At 42.6% G+C, this 23700-nt stretch overlaps 1 protein-coding gene across 1 annotated transcript; it reads left to right on the plus strand.

Annotated features, from left to right (window-relative positions):
- Window positions 1-241: 241 nt before the first annotated feature.
- Window positions 242-23665, plus strand: ctnnb1 (catenin (cadherin-associated protein), beta 1). Its single transcript, XM_080426167.1, has 16 exons — window positions 242-382; window positions 12481-12529; window positions 13607-13834; window positions 14371-14624; window positions 14956-15194; window positions 15659-15860; window positions 16130-16378; window positions 16754-16888; window positions 17008-17211; window positions 18043-18201; window positions 19513-19632; window positions 20343-20493; window positions 20579-20700; window positions 20968-21028; window positions 21807-22063; window positions 22854-23665. The coding sequence occupies exons 2-15, from the start codon at window positions 12517-12519 to the stop codon at window positions 22019-22021; spliced, it is 2352 nt and encodes a 783-aa protein (XP_080282293.1). The 5' UTR covers window positions 242-382; window positions 12481-12516; the 3' UTR covers window positions 22022-22063; window positions 22854-23665.
- The last annotated feature ends 35 nt before the right edge of the window (window positions 23666-23700 follow it).

Consider the following 23700-nt stretch of genomic DNA (forward strand, 5'->3'; position numbering starts at 1 on the left):
AATGCCCCATACAAGATGTGTGTTGTTAAAAGGTTTCAAGGTTTCATGCACACATAAGTTACTTGAAAGTGCTCTTGTGTCACTTATTTTGGGCTTGTTTTCCCAGACCTAGTTGCTTATTTCTTTCGCAAAACCTGGCAGCACGGGTTCTAGCTCATGTCCTTGCGCGGCGGGATACCGGACCACCGAAGAGTAGTGCTCCGGTCTATAAGACCTGCGCCGCCATCTTAAACCGTGTGACTGTTGGTGTGAGAGCTGGAAGCCTAGAGGCTGCAGTGGATGAGAGCACCTCACGTTTTCTCTCCCGTGTTTTATCCATTCCAGACCGCTTTTTATTCTTCACTATCCGACTGGACGGACTTGGACGAAGATTTTGACAAGGGTAGGCTTGTTATATCATCACATATCATCCAGGCCGTTGTCATTTTAACTCGTTTTCTTGCTCGTTTTTCTCCCCATTTTTTCGAGCTTTGAATCGCCAGGAATGGAATCTACGCTGCTCTCTGCGTTGCCATGTCTGCTTATTATAAGCGACTTGTTGGGCTTGTTTTTTTCTAAAGTTGCTTGTAAATATTGGTGGTGGTTGCGTTTTTTTTGGGCTTGTTTCTAAAGTGTAGTTGTTGCTTATTTGGGCTTGTTTCCTAATGTTGTTTAAACCCAGTGCTTCTTTAAACATTTTCATGGCAAGGACCATCAGATTAATCTGGTTAATTAATCCCCCCATCTAAAAACAATTTGTGCCAGGGACCCCCCCCCCATACCAGATTTGTGTTAAAATCATCTTAAAAAAACATATATATTTTTTTAATTTTCTTCCAAGATTAGAAAAAAAAGCCAGATCTACAAGCTCATAACGCGTCGCATCGTGGCGCGTTGTGAGCTTGAAGATCGGCTATTTTCAAATAGTCGATGTAGTCTGTTTAAAGGGCGAAGGGAGCTCGCTTCTTTTGGGCTTGTTTTCCTAGACCTGGTTGCTTATTTCTCTCACACAACCTGGCAACACTACGCTGTTCTGTGAGGGGGGGCGTCAAGCCAAGCAGCTGGTTTTTAATGGCAAATATTTTACCAAGCCACGGCACCGCCTATAGTGGACAATAAATACTTTATATCTGTTAATACTGGGTCTTCTGTCTGTTTATGCATGAGGAGGAACGCGTTTTTCCGCGTAATTTTCAAAAGAAAAATCTACCTGTTAACTTGAATTATGTTCAGATTCCTCGGAAGCCTATCAATGTATTTGGGTCGGTAACCGGAAGACTCGCCCCAAAACACACTCGCCCCCATTTCTTTTCGCGGACCCCTCGAAAGTGGTTCTTGTTTTCTTGTATTTGTTTTACAGAGGATATGGTTATAAATTAAGTCAATGGTAGGGCATAGTTTTACCGAGGCTAAGTTTAGGAATAACGTTATGCTTTGGCACCGTTTTACCGAGGTTACGTTTAGGAATAAGGTTCCGTTTTAGGCATCGTTTACTGAGGTTACCTTTAGGAATACCAGGTGGCGACCGTTCCGAGGTCGCCGGATTTGCCCCGGGGCGACTGTGTTTTGGGGCGAGCGTTTTGGTATTTGGCTGGTTTGAATTGCTTATCAATTATTTTCTACCAAGTCGCTCGGCACAAATGACGACGAGCGACTAAAATGATGTTTAAGACAGATCATAATAGCCCACACGTTTTTGCGTCGATACTTTCCAGTTGAAGATGCGTCATTTTTTGTTTTCAAACGAATGGCCCCTGAGGCAAAGTATAAATTAGACTTATTTAAGCCATGCTTTATTATTATTTATTTAAGCTCTGCAATGCAAACACACCATGATGGAGGAAGGTATTCATGCTTATTTACTAAACATTCCGTTTAAGGGGGCTCAGCAACTCATTCTGGGGGCTACGTCAATCTAGTTATAACAGCATGTCTTCGGGAGATCCTTAGGACGGACACACTTAATTTAAGTCTTAAATGTTATAACACATCTAACGTTAAAGTTACACTAAAACCTCCGATAAGCGCAGGAAGACTGGCATTTTAATTTTTGTTTTGCAGATGTGTGTTTACAGCTGCTCTGTAGGGTTTGTTGCCCTTTTCTCCCAGCGACATTCCTGCAATCTGACTCACTGGCTACAGTTGCACCGTGTGATCTGATCGGTGCTTGTTGTTTCAGTGTTTTTGAGGCTCTATTTTTTTTCTTCTTCTAAACTACAGCTATTCAAGTATATATCGATCATATCCTATTGGAATACTAGTGCATTGATTGTTGAGCCCTCTGTGCTTGTAAAGGCAAGAAGCGAGTAGATGTGGCGAAAAGTTTGCCCTGACCCCCCACGAAACAATCGAGCTGGCGTATCAATAGTTAGACTGAGCTTTATATGAACTCGGATTGAAGGAATGTGTCTGAATTTTACGCGAATCCTGATAAATGTATTTATTACGGTTGTTTTTTTGGTGGGACAGTTGGCCTTTCCCTTCGTCTTTTTAAACAAAGACCGACAAAATTCCTCAGCCGTTGTGCTCTGGGAGGAAGACGAGGAGGAGCCAAGAGTGTGAAATTTGAGTCAATGGTGTTGGAAGTCAGTGTGTGTGTGTGTGTGTGTGTGTGTGTGTGTGTTGGCAGGGAGGGGGCAGGGTATGGGACATGCTAGTTTGTGGACTTCTAGGTCAGTGGTTTTCAACCCTTTTCATAATATCAAGGTCCATTATTTATTCAGCATTTGAGCCACGGACCACCATTCGATGAGATTTAGACTCTCAGACCCAAGACTTGGAATATGTTGTTATTGCTGGATAAGATTCTGTCCACAATTCCATGCTGTATTGATGTGGTACCAAAAGGAGACATAACAGGCAAACGATCAAAATAACAATTCTTCTACATTCTTTTTAATTGTGTTACTACTTGTAAATTAAGTAATGCAGATGTTTGACAATAATTTAACTCTTTGAGAGTGTAAAATGAAACCAAATGGACCCTCAAGAGTTAAAGATCTAATAAGGGTCCATTTGGTTACCAACTCTTCCATCATTTAGCTGGGGACCACCTGGAACCTCCTCAAGGACCACTGGTTGAGAACCACAGTTCTGGATGTTAATCTATTATTGAGTGATAGATGATTTTCTTCCTTTCCAACATTCTCACAGCTAACGTGTGTGTGTTTGTGTAAGTAAGTGAGAGATGCTGAGGTAAAAAAAATCACTGCTATGCTTCTGTCAGTCCTAGTCCTATACACAGACTTTAACATAGGGAAAGCCATACAGAGGTGGCATTGGACATATATTACATACTTTATTGTTTTTTAGTTATCCTGTAAGGTACTGGATTTATAGGAAAAAAAATTCCAGTTGCAATCTCAGTTTGGTTGTATTTGGCAGACTTCTCAGATCTAGCAATGTATAGGAGGTTATGCAACATTACATTTATTTTTAAATGAAACTCTTTGTGCAATGTTATTAATTAATCTACATTATCTCCTGACTTAGATAAAAGCATGGTGTTATATATATATATATATATATATATATATATATAGGCCATACCTCTATTACCATCTATGGTTATGTTTAAGGGATTTTGCATAACAGCCATAAATCAGGTAATTTGATTGATGTAGGTGACCTGAAACGATATGTAGGAAATGAGGAGAACGGAAGCGTGGGTGTGTTGGTTACATCCGAAGGTTACAGGACTCCTTTTGGTATGGTCTGCAGTTGTAACCAGAATCAGCTCTGTTGAAAGCCTAACATCTGGCACTCCTTGCCGGTAGCTTTATTTACAAATGCCTTTTAGAATAATTCTGTAAGTGCTGCTTTACATCCTACAAACCTATTTGCGTGTCTAATGCTATGTGTTATAGTTGTTAAGTAGGCTATTGCAGTCTTGGTGCTCAGCTTCCCACCTTTTATTATTGAAATGTGTGCGGTAGTAAATTAGACGGGCATGGATGGATTGGAGGTTCAGATTTGTTGACAATATCATGTTTATGGCAGATATTCTGATGGTAATAGGATGTAATTGGTGTTTTCACATTGAGTTTCGATTGTTTTAATTTCTGGCATTTAAGTTTGTCCTATTTGTCAAAGACTTTTTTTTCCTTCTCTGATCCAGATGGAAACATTACATTACACATTAAACCAAGAATGAATGTAGTATGTGTTTAGGAACACAGGAGAGAAATGATTATGAAAAAAAGACACAATCCTTAACTTACTTCAATCACAAAGTGGTTATTTTCCAGGTATTATAAATTAGGTGCATATATATGCCATTAAAGAATAGTGCTGCAGGACTTTCATGCATGTCTGTGGCAGTGGATTCCCCAGTGTTTCTCCCACTGCTACAACACAGGAGGGGAAGTAGTCAATGAATCCAGAATAACGCACACACAGTGTATCATTTGACTGGTTTCCAGTGAGTGAGGTAAATCAGGGCCCACAGACCAGACAGTGCAGTGGCAGAGGTTTATCCTGTGTATGGTTGTGGTCCGTAGCGAGGGTTCACTGCTGACCCGGCACATTGTACAGCTTTCATAGTGGTCTATCTGGCCCGGCACATTGTACTGCTTTCACTGTGGTCTATGTATCCCTGCACACTGTGCTGCTTCCAGTCTAGCGTTTTGTTATCCTTTTCTATTGATAAGCAAACCGTAGCATATCAACTACCTGTGCTAAATTTAGTTATTGCCCTTGACAGTTAAAAAAACAAAAAAAACACACTACCAGAGAGAAGATGGCTACAATTTAGTCCTAAACCTCAATTACTTCACCCCCCCCCCCCCCAAATAAATCAGGTTGTTATGTTGTGCAATGAAAGAAAAATAGATGGTTTCGGTCTTCACTCTGGATTGTGATTATTACTGAACCGTGCTAAAAAACAAAAAGATGCCAGTAAAGCTTCTTCTGCCCCTGCCTGTAGTTGTACCACTGCCATAGGTCTATCTAACCATAAATGTAATGTTGTATCGTTACCATTAAGGTCTATCTGACCCTGCAACCAAGCAACGATGCAATATGTCAGTATGCTGCAGACGCAGCACAGAATGACAGTGGATGTTTATTGATGAAGAGTGATGCATGGCCTATTTTATGTTGGTATACTAGGTCTGCTCCTTTTCCCCTCTACACCAAATTTCTTAGCGAAAAATAAATTGCTGATCTAAGCTCACACAGTGCGTCATATTTAGACATGCAAGCTTGTAGATCTGGTATGTTTGCCCCAAAAAGCGCTGCTAGGGTTAATGTGGTTAAGGAATTCTCCAAGTCCACAATACAATATTTATCACAATATAAAAAGAAAAGGAATCTGTAGAACCCAGTTCAGAACTCAGTTCCCATTAGCGTGTCATAACCTGAGATGTGACTGTAATATAGCTGAGTAGCTTGTGAAGTCCAGTAGTCCACCCATTTGTGATTAATGAGATGCACTCTGTTTGATGGTTTCACAGCTCTGGTCATATATCATACATAAACATAGATCTTTAGACACTCTAGCTTTTGTCTCTGGTACAGAGCTGGTACCGTAGCACGGTTTGACTAATGCCTGATTTATACTTTGTTGTGTGCCGTGTCTCGCACCAAAAATAGCAGACCTACAAACCCATATCGCGTCTCACTGCGACGTGTTACAGGCTTGTAGATCGGCCAAATGTGCAAAAAAGTACAAATCGGGCTTAGTATGTATGTATGTACGTATGTATGATCTTGTATGACCATGATGGAATATTATACTTTGCAAAGCCGGAAGGGACGGCAGGTATGGGATATTATATAGCTCTATGGGTGGAATGCCATTGTTTGCAGACAAGCTGAGTTAGTTGCGAAACTAAGGCTACGTCAGTTGTTCACCAACAGCAGACAACTGGTTAGTCGTTTAGCTACAGTAAGTAACCAGCAATCAGCGAGAGAATTGCTACAAAGGTAATATATAGAATAAGCAGAAATGGTGTGCATTTAAGATGTTTTTTGCACCCACAGTGAGTTTAATTAGTACAATATTTCAACCTTGCATTTGTGAGGTACATGTAAATGAATTTAATCTCCCTGTCATGGAAACTACTACTACGATCTATGTCAGCCGGAATTCAGAGGTCCAGGATCAAAATGTTGACCCGATCTTGACTTTGCAGAAGAGGACAACATGGGTTTGTGATTATCCTACATGGGGATGTGATATCTAGAGACATTTATCAACTTCAACAGCTTCAAATGGAGAGTTGTTGTAATAACTACTTCTCAGTTCCTGACATGATCATTGGTCATCTGTCTATTTGACATTTAATTCATTAGACAGCACTAGAAGAGAGAGAGGGGTGACAGGTCATGAGTGTGGTTTAAACCCATTGTCTTGCATGTACAGAATACACATAGTAACAGCCAATGTGACGCCTCAGCAGTTAATTTAATGTCATGCTAGTTGAGTCACTTGGTTGATTGCCTAATGCTGTTTATTGAAATCCTCTTCATAGTTCTCTGCTGATTAGAATCAGAAACACTTGGTTGCCAAATATGACATTCATATAAGGAATTGGCTTTGGCTTATGGCACACGGCACAGTGACGAGCTCATATTGAATTTGCAATTGATGCAGGATGCTGATAAAAAAGCCATGAATATACAGGATTCACAGACCTTCCAACCTGTAAGCGTTTTGACAAAGTACACTAGTATGATTTGTCCTGTGATCTTGTCTGCTTTGAACACACTCTGGGTAACACTGTATTTGCAAACACAATGACTTTGTCTTGTGAACATTGTGCACCATTGCATTATGTATTATTTGGAGGACGGCACACAATCCCTACCCACTAATTTCAATGAAATTTGCTCACCAAGAGCATACTCCCCTAGTGACATCCTCCTTCCGGTTTTGGGCCCACTGGTTTGATGACATCAGCCGTGACAACCGTGTGCATTAGTGCCCTTTTTGCATCTACGTCACAAACAACTTACATGCACAAGCCCATTGGTCGAGACCTTTTTACGGCAATATATCGCATAGTCATGCTTGTCGATGCGCACCTCGATACAGAGACTATTGTATCGATACAGCAGGGAATGCTGTGTGTGACGCAGTTATGGTGCCACATAACAGAAACGACTCATGTCTGAGACTCGGAGTCAGACATGAGCTTGTTGCAACATTTTAGTTTGCAACAAAAGACAAAAAATACAAGAGACAACAGAAAAGGCCTTTTTTAAGTTTAAAAAGATAATATTTTAATTGCATTTATTAATGGGAAGTTGGGAACTCTGAGATTATAAACACATTTTATTTTACTTTAAAGATCTCTGTGTGCCTGAAATGTAAGTGTTTTAATTTGTGCAAAAGTTGAGACTGCCTTTGGTGTTATATAGAATAATAAAGAAGAGCTCTTGTAGTAAATACTGTAGGACATGGTCATTATTCAAAATCAACTTGTATTATTGTGGTCATATCGTGGCCTCTGTATCGTGATACATATTGTGAGGTTGTAGGTAATACCAGATTCTAAACAGCCTGTTAAAAGTACCATCACCAGTCCAGGACAAGAGACAAAAGCAGCATACCACTTCATTATTCAACAGGCAAGCTTTCTGTCAAATGTCAACGTTTCTCCATATCATTTCTGTATCAACCAAGATGTTTCCGGCTTCAAAGCGTAAAATAAATCCTGAGATTTTTGAGGGAAGTTCAATCAGGCTGTTGCCATTAAGCATTTCTAATGCAACAGCTCATATTTTGCATTTCTTAGATGGAAACAGAGCTCCAGGCTACTGCAGGCTATTCTAGTGCAGCCTGCAGAAGGAAGCCTGTCATTAGACTGAGGCTTTACTGCTGTGGTTACACAAACTCCATACAGCTGTGTTGCCATCTCTCCGTTACCAAGTCCACAACACTGTGTGCATGTTCATGTGTGTAGATTTGTTGGAGTTTCTATGTGTTTGTTGAGTGGTGTGTGTGTGTGTGCCACCAAGTTCACTAGTGGGATCAAGCCAAGCCTGATAACATATGGCTTTCTCTCCATCCACAACCACTTTTAAAACAACACACACACATGCGTGAAGAACTGCTTGGCCTGGTGATGACCGTAAGTGTGTTTGTGTGCCATCAGCCATCTGTGACTCACTATGAGCTCTGACATGCAGTTCCTAGCATATAGCTCCTATTTGTGACATGTGGTTTTAAATTGAACTCTAACTGGGGATGCTGCTGTTCTCTAGCATCGCTAGGATGACGTCCAGACCAGGACTAACTCATCTGTAAGAAAACTTTGTCTGTGTTGCTCGTTTCTTTAGGTTTAATTTGTAGAGCCTAATTGTAAAACAAAAAATAAATAAAACTTGATTTCATAGGGCCATCACGCCATTGTAAACCATATTCTTGAGCTGTTTCCGCGATCAAAAGAAACCTATCATGGCTTGAAAGCGCTCCGAAGCCACATGTAAAGGGAGCCACATTTCCCAGTAGTGTAAATGATAGGCAGCTTCACTGTGTGACTGTATGTTTGGATGGCTCTGCCTGTAGGCTTTGGTACAGGACACATGGCTTCCATTATGAGCAGGCTGCGTCATGTGAGGGCAGACCTGCTCTGGCAAGCTGGGATGGGAAGGGCTGGGCTAGGATGGCGTGTGAGCAGTGAATGTGTGTTTGTGGCTTGCGTGCAGCGGTTTTCAGGACTTGAGTCAGTGCTGTGTTTAATGACGCACCGTGCGGGGGGACAGGCAAGGGAGTCATTCACTATAGCCTGCGGGTGTTTGGGTTTGGCAGTCAGTGTGGGACAATGTGTGTGCATGTGCCTTTTGTGTGTAGCAGTGAATGAGTGTCAGTGAGTGATTGGCTGTGTCAGCATGTCTATAAGTGTAGTTAATGTGATAGTTGTGTTTGTGTAACCTACCTGTATGTTATGAGTTGGTCTCCAGCTGTAGTCATGACCGTGGTACGGACAGGGCTGTAGACAAAAACTTGGAGGGAAAAAAAAACCTTCTTAAATGGCTTGATGATGGCAGTTTTGGTTCCTGACTTCAGTGTAGAGGTGTGTGTGTGTGTGTGTGTGTACAGACAGCTGGTTCATTGACATGCTGACTGGATCTCTCTCTCCCTCTAGCTATGTGACTGGACTGCAGCATCCTCAATATTAACAATGAACTGTATTTGTAAGCCAGTAACGTGTTTACACTGTATGTAACACCACACATGTAGAGTGTGAAGTGCTCTGCAGCCATAATGATGATGTAATGTATATTTTTTTACATGGAGAGGGAGGAGGGAGTCTTCTCTTACCTGCTGCACAGAGCCAGTGAGATGGCTCTGGCAGTGTGCCAGATACACACAGGCAACACACAAACATCATCACTGACTCTCTCTCTCTTCCTCCCAAACATGTTGCCTAAATATTCTTGATTTTGCGTCAGTAAAAAAGTTGCATGCCGTGTTTGAGTTAATTTGCCTTTTATTGATAAAATTGCACGTCCTGCGCTATGCCTATTGCGCACATAGTGATGTCGATGCTAAAATATATTGCGCAGCCCTAGTGCTCATCCTGTAACATGGGGCCAAACCTGCGAAGAAAAAGATGTCCGCACACTGTCAGTTCCCAGGAGAGAACTTTATCAAGGACAATGGTCCGACCGCAACCAGGTCTTCATCAGGTCTGCTGTTGAAATAGCCTATTAACTATGTAGGTCTGTTATTGACCCACAGTGTATATAGAACTTTATTCTTGCATTGGGGTATTTAACATTGTTTGACTTTTTCCTGTTTCTTTTTCTTGTGACTATTTTGTAACTACAAATCGTAGTTTGTACGTAAACTAACTGAATACGGGTTTGTTCCTACCATTTTCTTAGTCCCAAAATCCCAGCTACTGTTTAGAACATGTCAAATACTGTATACCCCTGTGCACTCACCATCCATAGCCCCATCTGTGTTATAGTTGTGTGTCTGTGATGGTAGGTGATGACCAGCATTTAGCAAAACCATGTTGTCAGTACAGCATCACAGTATGTAGAACAAGCAGTGGGCTGATTTCTCATCAGCTAACCTCCAGTCATCCTGATGTTTACATGGTGACTACAAATGAGTATTATTATGAAAAGCTCTTTGTAGCAACTGTACTGTACACAAGTCTGTGGGCGACACTATCTGGTCAGCTACCGACATGGCCCTCAGCTGTAATATGTATTGAAACTAGTGCATTGCCCGTTTGGGGCGTGGCTGTTTGTGTGCCCATCGGAAGGAGCTGATTTTCTTGACCGGTATCACTGTGTGCAGCGTTAATGGGGGCGTGCCTGTTGGGAGCGGGCCTATTGCTTGGTCCCCGGAAGTGCTGCTTTTTGCAGCCTTGTCGAACCATGGTATGGCTGCTTGCAGCAATCACGAACTGTTCATCTGATCGCCTTAGTCCCTTTTGGTCCTCTGCAATAAACCTTTCAAGTGGGAAGTTGATTAGATGAATGGTTCTCGAGATATGTGAAGGACATACATACACCGAGATACCTGGAATTTATAGATGGATGACAGTGTTTGTTTTGTGAATGTGCCAGCTACCATCTGAATGCAGCCCCTTTCAGACTCTCTGACAACACATGAAATTGGTTTTAAATCACCCCTACTTTCTTCTCTGCTCTGTGGTCCATAATTGCCATGTAGTCGTGGTGGCTGGAGGTAATTTTAATCCATTTTGGTTGTTGTGAAGAAGTGCTTCTTCTCATTTGCATAATGCCATCCTCACAAAGCCAAGTCACACACAAGCCACTTTTCAGAGAGAGCGGCACTTGGCGCGGGCTGTGTAAAATTACGAGAGTTGCACAGGTTGGACTGCAGCAGCCCAAGTAGTAAACAAGCCATTAAAAAGCCAAAATATTCTTCTAAAATAGTTTTGTAGGCACAATTTATTTTAATTGTATTTTTAGGCTCTTATATATTTTTTTTATTGCCGTTATGCATACATCGGTGGCCGATCTATTGGAGCATCCCTAGTGTCAGGTGGAGGTGACTTATTTAACCGCCGGAGTCCCCCAAGGGTCCGTACTTGAACCCCTCCTTATTCCCCCTCTACACCAAATCTCTTTGCCGAAAATGGGCAATCTACAGGCGATCGCGTTATTCATTGGGAGCTTGTAGAGCTGCTCTTTTTGGTGAATGTTGGCCTATTTTCATCTTATTTTCATCCTATTATGACATGCCCAGAATAGGGATGCCCGGGTCATGTGGTTAAAAAATACAGAATCATGTTGAACAGTTGAATCATCTATGATGGAACCAATTTACAGACTGCAGGCCCATGACAGAAATGTTGTATAATTACTAACTTCATCGCATAAATGGTAGCCCTAGCAGCCACTTTACATTTAGTTGAAGATGACTGATATGTTGCCCTCATGGCTTAGCTGGAGCCTGGCTAAAGAATCTCAAGTTAGCCAACCTTAACGGTTGGATTTGAGAAACTTTACCACAACAGCACAACTGGCATCAAACAATGTTTTATTTGATCATGTACGCATTTTATTTACATTCTGTAAATGTGTAGTTGAAAAGAAACTCTTTGGATTTCTTGCATCCCGAACGCAATGAACTGTGTGATGTCAACAGTTCATGACGGTTACATTTTATGATCTCTCATTCTCTCTCGCTCTTTCTCTCGTTTTCTGAACTCTCTCTGCTGTGCTATGTAATAAAATGAAGTGCCCTTAATCATTCTTACATTAAAAAGAAAAAAATCCCTTCCTCCTTTAAAGCATTCCTATCTCTCTTCCCTTCTCTCCCTTCTTCTTCTCTCCCTCTCTCTCCCTCTGTTTCTGTGGTTTGAGCTTCAAAGCCAGCACTGGAATGTTTCTGCCCTCTTTTCATCCCGCCTCCTTTTTCTCCCCCCCCCCCTTCTTCCCTCTCCCCCGATTCCTTCCTTTCCTTCCCTCCCTTCCTCGCCTGGCTAGTCACTAGCTACTGCACTTAATGAAGGCTTTGTGCTGCCGTCTGTATGTCTGGAGAGAGCGAGAGGGAGAGGTGGTAATGAGACCAGGAGACGGAGGAGGCTCTGGGAAGAGACGTTTCAGGGATGAGGGTGTTTTTGGGGATGGGGGGGGGGGGCGGGGCAGCACTTCCAGTTATTTTTATGGGAGTGTGTTTATTATTTCTTATTTAGTTTTGATCACATGTCCGCCTGTTGAGTGTGGGTGCACCATTAGTCTGAGAAATGTATCATCACAATATTCACTTTCCAAACCCTAAACAGGCGGAGTGGTTTTAATGGGACGAAGCCGAGACAGTTCTCCAAACAAAATGTTCAGTATTGAGCCCAAAGGCAGGGAGGAATCATTTTATTCAAGCTGAGGACATTTTATTCAAGCTGAGAAAATTCCTAACATTAGCCCACCCCATTATTTCTCTCTCACTCACGTTTGAACCACAGTTTTGACGACAAAATATAAATGATTTGATAGTCAGCCTAGGAAGGAGTTTTACAGAGGGATGGAATGATGGATGATTGACTTACCATGTGTGTCTTTGTGTTTCAGATCAGGAAGCTGTGCGGGCTGTGACTTTAGAGAAACATGGCTTCCCAGGGTGAGTCTATAACACACACGTACACACACACTCTTTATATTCCAGGAGAGATGTTGCTTTTAGGTAAGCCAACCACCAAATATGGTAAGGATTTGTTGGCTTCAGGTCCATCTCTTCCCTCTCCTCTGTCACACATAGGATGGCATTAATATTTTAGATATGAAACTATAGACAGGTGGACTAAAAATCCACCATTAACCCCCCCCAACAAATGCATCTGTTAAAACCACACAATTTCACTGCCAACTCCTCTCAATTTGCTGCCTTTCATCTTGCCTCACCATTCCCTCCTGTGTACTTGTGCGTACACACACACACACACACACACACACACACACACACACACACACACACACACACCCCTACCTTCCATGGACAGTGTTTTAACTGCAGTGAGAACTGATTACATACAATTACTTTGAAGAAGTGCAGAATCCAACTCTGCCTGAATTATGGACCTCGCTGTAGCCCATGCATCACATGTCTCTTCCAGATGTGAACAGGTGTATGGATACACTGAATATAAAGCCACACACACACAGTAACCTGGCCAGCTGCCCTCAGCATGCTCACTTCCTGTGTCACCAGCCCAACTCACTGGAATTCACACTTCCAGTCTGTCAAACAACATAACTGAGGAACACTTATAAGTTGATTTGTGAGTTTTGGTACTGCATTGACAGCATGACTCTGACACACTACATGGACATACAGGACTTCTGACACCCTACGGTACATGGACATAACAGGACTACTGACGCACTACTTGGACATTACATGATTACTGACAGGACATGAAATTAGTCTAACCTTAGAATAATTAAGTTCTTGTCCTCTACAATAAAGGTCTTCTCCTCTAACTACAACTTTATAGCCTGCTGGAAATGATTTAATGTTGTGGAACACACGGCATGTTCATTTAATGCGGTTTTGTGTTTGTTTTCATCCATGCCTGACATTCTTACTTTAAGCAATTGAGAATTTCTCCCAAACATTGGCTATTGTCCTGTTGTTCTTGATATTTTCTCCCTGCAAGTGTTAAACAAGTACATAATGTTGATGCGTTTGTCTTGGCAGCTGATCTGATGGAGTTGGACATGGCCATGGAGCCGGACCGTAAGGCTGCAGTCAGCCACTGGCAGCAGCAGTCCTACCTGGACTCTGGTATCCACTCTGGGGCGACCACCACGGCACCCTCTCTCAGCGGGAAGGGCAACCCAGAGGAAGAGGAGGGTGTGGATAACCAGGTTCTGTATGAGTGGGAGCAGGGCTTCAACCAGAACTTCGCACCGGAACAAGTACAAGGTGGGTGTTTTTATAATTCTGTTCATGTTACTAATCTATGCCTAACTGTCTTAAGCTGGAAATGTATACGGATGGGTGTTTGCAAGTTATTATTGAGCCTGACTTAAAGGGGTGTAAGTAATATTTTGTGGTTAAAATAACTTGTAATAATTGTTATTGTGCTTGTTCAGTGACATGGGTCTCCCTGTCTCTCCAGCTCTTTAATAAACCGAAAATTCATACAGGTGGGTCACCAATTTCATCCAATCAGTTGAAAGAACCCCTTTAGCAGCTTAAATGCTAGCGATTGGGAGACCCTGTTACTGAACAAACACTCTATATTACAATGATTACTATTATCAGAATATAGAGCTTTAACTTTTTAACTAAAACCTTTTTTTTGTTTTAATCACAAAATATCACGGCTGAATTGACTGGCTGAATTAAACTGCTGGGTAGGTGGAACCTGTGAGGCATTTGTTTTTGTAAAAGTAGCATACAAAAAGGTGTCATTAAACAAAATGGTCACCCTTGTTAATTTGTCTGTCCCTGCTCAGAAATAGATGGTCAGTACGCCATGACTCGCGCCCAGAGGGTGCGTGCCGCCATGTTCCCCGAGACCTTGGAGGAGGGTATGCAGATCCCATCCACCCAGTATGACGGAGCCCATCCCACCAACGTCCAGAGACTGGCCGAGCCATCGCAGATGCTCAAACACGCCGTGGTGAACCTGATAAACTACCAGGACGACGCTGAACTGGCCACCAGGGCCATCCCAGAACTCACCAAACTACTCAACGACGAGGACCAGGTATTTGCATATTGTTGGCTTGCAGGAGGGCAACAGTTAATCAAACTAATCGATTTAATAGATTCATTGAATCATTCATTGATTAAAAAGTGATAAAATAGCCGATCTAGAAGCTCGAAATGCGTGTTCTCAGCTTCTAGAGCTGCTATTTTCACTAAATTATTAAATTAAAGTATTTAATAGGTTCATTGATTTTAAAAACGGGGTCCTTTTGGTTCCATTTGTACACACTCAGTCTGTGGACTAATGTATACCAAACTGGGGGTCCTTGACATGAGAATGTTTGAGAACCACACTGCCCTAACAGTTTCTTCTGGTTCCTGTGGTTCAGGTGGTGGTGAACAAGGCAGCGGTGATGGTGCACCAGCTCTCCAAGAAGGAGGCGTCGCGCCACGCCATCATGCGCTCTCCCCAGATGGTGTCGGCCATCGTCAGGACCATGCAGAACACAAACGACGTAGAGACAGCCCGCTGCACGGCAGGGACCCTCCACAACCTGTCTCACCACAGAGAGGGCCTGTTGGCCATCTTCAAGTCTGGAGGAATCCCAGCGTTGGTGAAGATGCTGGGGTAAGACTCGACATTTTCAAACGACAAGTTTTACATTCCGAGATGTTTCATTATGCTCGTATTAAATGTTGTGACTGGGTAGACAGTTTTTTTTCTTTACTATTCAGGAAATGGGAGGGAGAAAATAACCTGTGTTCCAATGGATCCAATGTAGTTATTTGGTCTTTTCATTGGTTAAATATTCATAAAATAATGTAATCATTGGTGCAACGCACACCAGTCGTTGAGAGGTGCCGGCCAAAGGTATAAACACTTGAAGAATAAGGGTCGCCACTCGCCACACACTCGTAGCTGCCGATGCCAGTAATATATTTAGGACACAGAGACTAAAAACAGACCAGCGTTCGGACAGACTAGGCTGCCTTCTGCCTTCTTCAGAGTACACTGTAGAAGGCAGGTCGTGGTATTAACTATTTGTCCTGGTTTATTACAAATTGTCTGTGTGTATGTTACTTTTCCTGCAGTTCGCCGGTAGACTCTGTACTGTTCTACGCTATCACCACCCTGCACAACCTGCTGCTGCACCAGGAAGGAGCCAAGATGGCTGTCCGTTTGGCAGGAGGGCTGCAGAAGATGGTCGCTCTGCTCAACAAGACCAATGTCAAGTTCCTGGCTATCACTACGGACTGTCTGCAGATTCTGGCCTATGGAAACCAGGAGAGCAAGGTGAGCACTGATGGATGGAGAGAGGGAGGGAGAGAATATTTAAGCTTAATTTATGCTTCACATGTGCCAAAAATAGCCGACCCACAACCTCACCACGAGTCAAATCCGCGACACGTGGGCTTTTAGGTAGGCTATTTTTGGTTTGTAACACAGTGCAAAGTATGAATTAGGCTTAAGAAGAGAGGAACGCTGTAAAATCTGACAGAAAGTGATTTTTGTTGTTGTTGAAGTCATCATATCATATAATCTCTCTCTCTCTGTTGTTGTAGTTGATAATCCTGGCTAGTGGCGGTCCCCAGGCCCTAGTGAACATCATGAGGACGTACACATATGAGAAGTTATTGTGGACAACCAGCAGAGTCCTCAAGGTGCTCTCTGTCTGCTCCAGCAACAAACCAGCCATCGTGGAGGCCGGTGGTATGCAGGCTCTGGGTCTCCATCTGACAGACCCCAGTCAGAGACTGGTCCAGAACTGTCTTTGGACACTCAGGAATCTGTCAGACGCTGCAACCAAACAGGTGAGTACACACACTTTCCCTCCACTTGAACCAATCTAGTGATGGTGGTGGTAGTAGTGATGTACTGGTCACAGTATTGGCAGTAGCAGCACCAGTAACTTGGACGTCCTGGAGTCGCAGTGACTCAGGAGGTAGAATTGGAAGTTTCCCAGCTCCTCTGGCTGTGTATTGAAGTGTCCTTGAGCAAAACACTTAACCCCTAGCTGTTCCCGTTGATTGCATGGTTTCCTCCACCATCAGTGTGTATGTGTGAATGTAATGCACATTGTAAAGCGGTTTGTTGAAAGGCCCTCTGTGTCTGATACGTGTCGTCTTGTCTCACCAATGCGATGCCTTTGTCCGTTCTCGTGTGTGTGTGTGTGTGTGTGTGTTTAGGAAGCAATGGAGGGCTTACTGGGAACTCTAGTTCAACTACTGGGCAGTGATGACATCAACGTGGTGACGTGTGCTGCTGGTATTCTGTCTAACCTCACCTGTAACAACTACAAGAACAAAATGATGGTCTGCCAGGTCAGAGGCCCCCCCCCCACACAGACACACACACACATCCTCCATCTCCTCAGTCATTGGTGTCTTTGGTCAGCAGAATATAATGTAATGTCTGTATGAATGTGTGTGTGTGTGTGTAGGTTGGAGGTATTGAGGCATTGACTCGCACTGTCCTGCGAGCAGGAGACAGAGAAGACATCACAGAGCCGGCAATCTGCGCCCTGCGTCACCTGACCTCTCGACACCAAGACGCAGAGATGGCTCAGAATGCTGTCAGACTGCACTATGGACTGCCTGTAGTAGTTAAACTACTGCACCCACCCTCACACTGGCCCCTCATCAAGGTACACACACATGAAGAAAAAGAGAAAAAACAAACACACACATCAAGATATACATACACACACATCGATATACACACACACACACACACACACACACACACACACACACACACACACACACACACACACACGCACACACACACTGGCCTCTCATAAAGATTCGCGCACACACAGTGACACCATTAAGATATCTAAGCAGTTGTCTAGAGTCAAATTGTAAATATATAAGGTCATGATGAAAAATAAATGCATTTGTGAGCAGAGGATTTAAAGTAAGTCTTAATTTTACATCTTGTCAAAGTTAAATGAGAAGTTGAGGCAAAAGGAATACTAGTTGTATTTGGTGCATGACATAAGCAATATCTTCATTTTATCCAAACCAAACAACAATACAACACTTAAATGATGGCAGTGGCCAACAGTAGAAGACTGGTTGTACTAGGAACCTCCGAGCAGAGGATGTGAGAAGTACAGCATGGTGTTGCTATTAAAAAGGTGCTGTGGTCAGTTAAAATTAATGTTAATGTAGTCATCTGTCCTCCTTCAGGCCACGGTTGAAACTCTGTCCGTTTCACTTAGAATAGAGGGTTTAAGTGGTTAATTAAGTTTAAATAAAGGTTAACCACATGGACCCTAGCATTCCTATTCTGGGTATATAGGTCTCACAAAGCCTCATGTTGCGACGCGTCATGACCTTGAAGATCAGTTATTTTCAACAAAAATATTTGTTTTGGAGGGAAAAGAGCGGTCCAAGTATAGACTCCTGGGATACCCCAGTCAACTGAAGTATTTTAAGTGGTTAAATGTCAAATGGTGATTGTTATGTTTCAGGCCACAGTGGGTCTTATCCGTAACCTGGCTCTTTGTCCGGCCAACCATGCCCCTCTGAGAGAACAAGGCGCCATTCCCAGACTGGTTCAGCTACTGGTCCGAGCACACCAGGACACACAGAGACGCACCAGTATGGGAGGAACACAGCAGCAGTTTGTGGTGAGAACACAACACTTATAACTATGGGTGAAGCCATTATTTGTTGTACTTTATTATCTTCACATAATCACATACATTAATTGAATGATGAAAAATTTGTCTGCAACTAACAGATTAAACCATGAAAATAATATTCAGTAGTAGCCGTACTTTTAAAATAATTATCAGATGGAGCCTACATTTTAACACCATAATGCACACCAAGGATGGTCTGATGATCAGATCTTCCAGAATTAGGTACTTTTAGAGGCAAAAACACCAAGATGTCCTGCTTGTCCCCAATGGTGCAAACCTATCTAGGAAAGGTCCACTGAGGCACTCTGTCTGCAGGTGAAAAACAAATAGTTTTATTTTTGGACAAACAAGACAAAATAAAACAATTTGTTTTTCACCTGAAGACGGAGTGCTCAGTGTTCCTTCCCTAGATAGGCTGCACCATTGGGGACAAGCCGGATAGGCTGCACCATCGGGGACAAGTTTGCCTCTAAATATACCTACCTGTTCCACTGAAGCACCTGTTGAGAACGCCACTGAACCCAGGCAGCGCTTAACCCACTAAAGCCAGGAAAGCACCTGTCTTTTTGCTTTGGCTATTAAAAAATAGCAGATATGCAAGATCACAGTGCGTCATTTCGTGCCATGTGCTTGTACAGCTGTTTAACATTTTTGAAAAATCTTGAAAGTGTGACTACAAAAAAAACTACCGATTTTAGAAGGCATTTTGTAGAATCGGCCTCAGGTCTTAAAGTGATACTGTACTGTCCTGAGGTCATCTTCTGAATTGAGCTGTTAACATTCTTATTTTTCGTTTATTTATTTATACTGAGTTGAGCACTGGTATCTCACACATGCAACCACCATGCGCCGGTGAGCTTGTTGATCTGCTATCGATTTCAAGACAGGATGCCAGAAAATCTAGATTTGTGGTGTTTGTCGTCGTCGTCCCCCCCTTTCATTCTGTCCTGGAAAACAACAAAAGGAGGAGCTTGCAGTTCTGGCAATTTATGCTTTGCCAGAACTGTGTCAAACAATGCGTCACTATGTGTGTCGCGATGTTCTGAGTTTTTAGCATTCATACTGAATGCGACTCACAGATGGCGTCGCCACATAATGTAAAAGGTGAAGTAGATGTAGTCTCGTGCATCTCTGTGGTAATTGAGCTTACTTCGCCTTCCCAGCCAATCGGAGTACGTGACATTTTATGAAGGCATCTGCGACCTGATTTTTATGTCCCATTTGACATATGACACATCGTTGGACAATTGCTGAGCAACGCATAAATTGGCCTTTGATGTTTGTATGTGTGCGCAGGAGGGGGTCCGCATGGAGGAGATCGTAGAGGGTTGTACAGGAGCTCTACACATCCTTGCCAGAGACGTGCACAACAGAATAGTCATCAGAGGACTCAACACCATTCCACTCTTTGTTCAGGTATTATTACACAACACATCTTCTGTATTGCATTTATCTTAAAGACTGTAGGAGTGAACCCAGGTATGCAGAACTTAACCTGTTATTCTACAATACAACAATAATGGATCACAAATAGATTGAAATCACAGAATCAACTAACACATTATCAAATAATATAGTATAACAATTATTTCTGGTCTCGTAATATGATTGGATGCTGGAACCTATTACTGTAATTGGACTGTTAATGTATCATTCTGCTACTTGGCTAACATTAGCCTGTTTTTTTTAACTGACTCTGTTGCTTAGCAACATTTTTGTTTCAGTCCTGAAGGAATTATATTTGTTGGCAGAGCTGAATAAATGAATAAACTGTTACCTCCCATTACTTGATAAATGTGTAAAAGTAGAGCAATATCACCCAGCAGATTGTGCTGTAATACAGATGTGATTGCCTTCGAACATCAGTCGTGCTGATGTCTCGTTTAATTTGAGATGAGTGCTGTTGTACTGTACAAGAGTGTAAGTCTGCCTCCCAAATTAAGCTTCATGAAGCTTTGTAGAATCTTCGGCTTTCTACTGCATGCAGGAGAAAACATACCGACTCGTTTTGAGCGCGGACAAAAAGAAAAACCTGGTTAAAAGAAACAACGTGCATGCGTGTTGCTGTACATGATCACAAGCATCAGTATATGACTTGGGGGGTGTGTGTGTGTGTGTGTGTGTAGCTGCTGTATTCTCCCATAGAGAACATTCAGCGTGTAGCAGCAGGCGTCCTGTGTGAGTTGGCTCAGGATAAAGAGGCTGCTGAAGCTATCGAGGCTGAAGGAGCCACCGCCCCACTCACAGAGCTACTCCACAGTCGCAATGAGGGAGTGGGTAAGTACGCACACGGATTTGCTATTGCTGTTATAGATTTGTGAAATACTGTGCGTATGTTTAAAACAAATCTTTCTCTGTCCAGCCACCTATGCTGCTGCTGTGTTGTTCCGTATGTCGGAGGACAAACCTCAAGACTACAAGAAGCGTCTTTCTGTAGAACTGACCAGTTCTCTGTTCAGGACAGAACCCATGGCCTGGAATGAGGTACGCATGCATGCACACGTACACGCAAACACTTAACAACCACATAAAACACATGCATTGTACACATAACCTCATACATCATGGAAGAGAGCAACCAGTCGTCAGAACTGAAGTAAAAGATCGGGGCTAGTATAATATAACATACTAACTCTGAAATCCGATGATAGACTTGTCACACTTCAATTTAGGTTATAGTTTTATTATACAACCCCACGGATAGTATGAAGGCATGTCTGAACCTCTCCTCGTATGTGTGTGTGTTTGTAGACTGGAGAGCTGGGTCTGGACATCGGTGCTCAGGGAGAACCACTGGGATACAGACCAGAAGGTAAGCCTTTCCTCCTTCTTCTCAGTAGGGGACAGTGATGTCACAGCCTACCAACTTTTGTCTGCCGTTTACCTGCTTGGTACCAAAATCCAATGTTCATCTGATAAACAGCTGGACGGAAGTCCACTTTAGTCCTGAGTCCATTTGAAAACAGTGTTGTTTGTGACCAAGGTTATTTATTAGGATATGTGGACAGATATTAAATACATTCTGAAACCGATTATTACATTAATACAACTATTAAATTGGTAGTGACATAAAACTGTCTGAACTCAAAAAGACAAACAAACAAACATCTGTGAAACGCTAAACCTGTTCAAAACAAATCACAGGACATCATGGAGACGAGGGCTGGATTTGTTTGGTTTTATTTTGGTTTGCCTTGCTCTTCATCCCTCCAGCATGATCGAGTCAGTAATGGCTAGTAAGCTAGCCATTGATCAGCAGACCCCAGATCTGCATTGTGCTGGAGGATGGAGGGCAGGTTGCGTTGCTGTGTTAAATGATCATACTACTGTGTGACAGCTTGAGTTGTTAACATGCTCTCTAATGCCTGATTTAGAGTTGGTTGCGCACCGGTGTCGCACACGGAAAATAGCAAGCTCGCAACGTGTCACGCTGCTCACGTGACGCGTTGTGAGCTTGTAGATTGGCTATTTTCGGTGCGCAACACCAGTGTGCAACTAAGTACAAATCACCCTTAACAATGGCCCTGCTTCCCCCACCCTGCCTCCACTGTCCACTCTTCCATCTCCGTCCATCCATCTGGCTCTCCCAGACCCCAGCTACCGTTCATTCCACTCTGGGGGTTACGGAGGAGACTCGATGGGCATGGAGCCCATGATGGACCATGACCTGACTGGGGCTCACCACCCCGGTCAGGAATATCCCCCTGTAGAGGGTCTGCCCGACCTGGGCCATGCCCAGGACCTGATTGATGGCCTGCCACCTGGCGACTCCAACCAACTGGCCTGGTTCGACACCGACCTGTAAATAACAAGAAGATGCCCGACATTACACTACACTTTCTACTAGGTAAGAGAGAAAAAAACAATAAGCTGCTCTTTCTACTTGGGCAAGATAAAAGGAAAACATGAACTACTCTTTCTACTAGATGAGATGAACAAAAACATTAGGCTCACATTTTTTACTACGTAAAATAAATACAATGTTGCACTTTATACTACTAGGTAAAACAAGATTGCTCTACATTTTCTACGAGGTACAGTTATTCAAAACATTTCGACTTACTATGTAAGAATAAAAACATGCTACAATATCTAATAGCTAAGATAAAATAAACGGTACACTACACTTTCTGTTAGGTAAAATACATAAAATGTTTCACTATCATTTCTGCAGGTAATATATTTTTTAACTTTGCACTTTTTGCAAGGTGAGATGAATAAACGATATGATACTCTTTGTACTAGGTAAGATAACTGAAATAATTAAAGTAGAAGTGGCGAGAATCCCTTAAAAACTATAATGTTAATGAACCTCAAGGGTTCCAACAGTAAGTAGCAGGATGCAGCTAGACTGAACCATAGAATGACTAGGATCACAATAAAGGAATATATTATAAGCACATAGTACACAAATATAAACCTAATGCACAAATGGTACACACATAAACTGATAATGCACACATGGGAGGGGGGGGGGGGGTTGCTGCACGTCTGCTCTGCTACTAACTGGATGCTGTGTAGTGTGTTGTGTTCTGGTAACTGATTTAGTTTAGTGTCAAATAACTCCCGTCTTTCTCTTCTTTTGCTTCTTCTTTTCCTCTCCTCCTCCCTTCATTTTCTCTTTTCTCTCTGTCCAGCTGTATCTTGTGATCTGGATGAACCTGCATCGTGATTGGCCCATATGGAGGATGGCGGGGTTTCAGAAAGTGCCTGACGACGACGACGAGCGGTTTTCCTGTCTACGGGAGCTCCATTGGGGACAAACTAGATTTTTAAAAAGTGCAGATATGTTGCAGTGTCGGCCCAGCTGCTGGCCGACTTCCAATCCTGACGTGAAGACCCACAGGAGAGAAGATCGCTAAGATGGAATAAAAAAAAAGAAAAAGGAAGAAAAAAAAAATCTTTTACCGTCTGTATTTTTTTACTCTTTAGTTTTTGTCACTTTTTATTCTGGTTTTCCTCTCGTCTGTAATGGTACCAATTTAATTTTAGCTTGCTTTACAATTCGGAATTATGATACTCATCTCTGGTTTTGTTTTTTCATTTGTATCTTTTAGTCTGTTAGTGTTTGAGTTTTCTAGTGATAAATGCTCCATCCAAGTAAAGGATTCAACATTTTAAATGGTGTCCGACACTACAAAAGAAAAGTTAATCAGTCAAATTGTATTCTGATGAACAAGTGTAACATTGTGTAGCTTTTGTATAAAACCAGGAAGTCGAAGTCACGGTCCATATGATCCACAGATCTTGTTGCTTTAAAAAGGGGGACGTTTGATATGGCCTCCGCTTGTTCCAAAGGGGGTGGAGCTAAACTAGCTGAATGGGTGTGACTGTAGGGGGAGGAAGGGGATCTGATTGGTCTGCTGTTACTAAAGGGGATGGGGTTCTGTGAGGAGCTGGTTTGCTGTAGCCTGCTGTGTTCTGATTAATAAAATGGACTGTCATTTCACCTGGATGTGTCTGTCTCACTTCCTGACTACATCC

Source organism: Gymnoscopelus braueri (genome assembly GCF_963280865.1).
Source record: "Gymnoscopelus braueri genome assembly, chromosome: 4".
Classification (NCBI taxonomy): Eukaryota; Metazoa; Chordata; class Actinopteri; order Myctophiformes; family Myctophidae; genus Gymnoscopelus; species Gymnoscopelus braueri.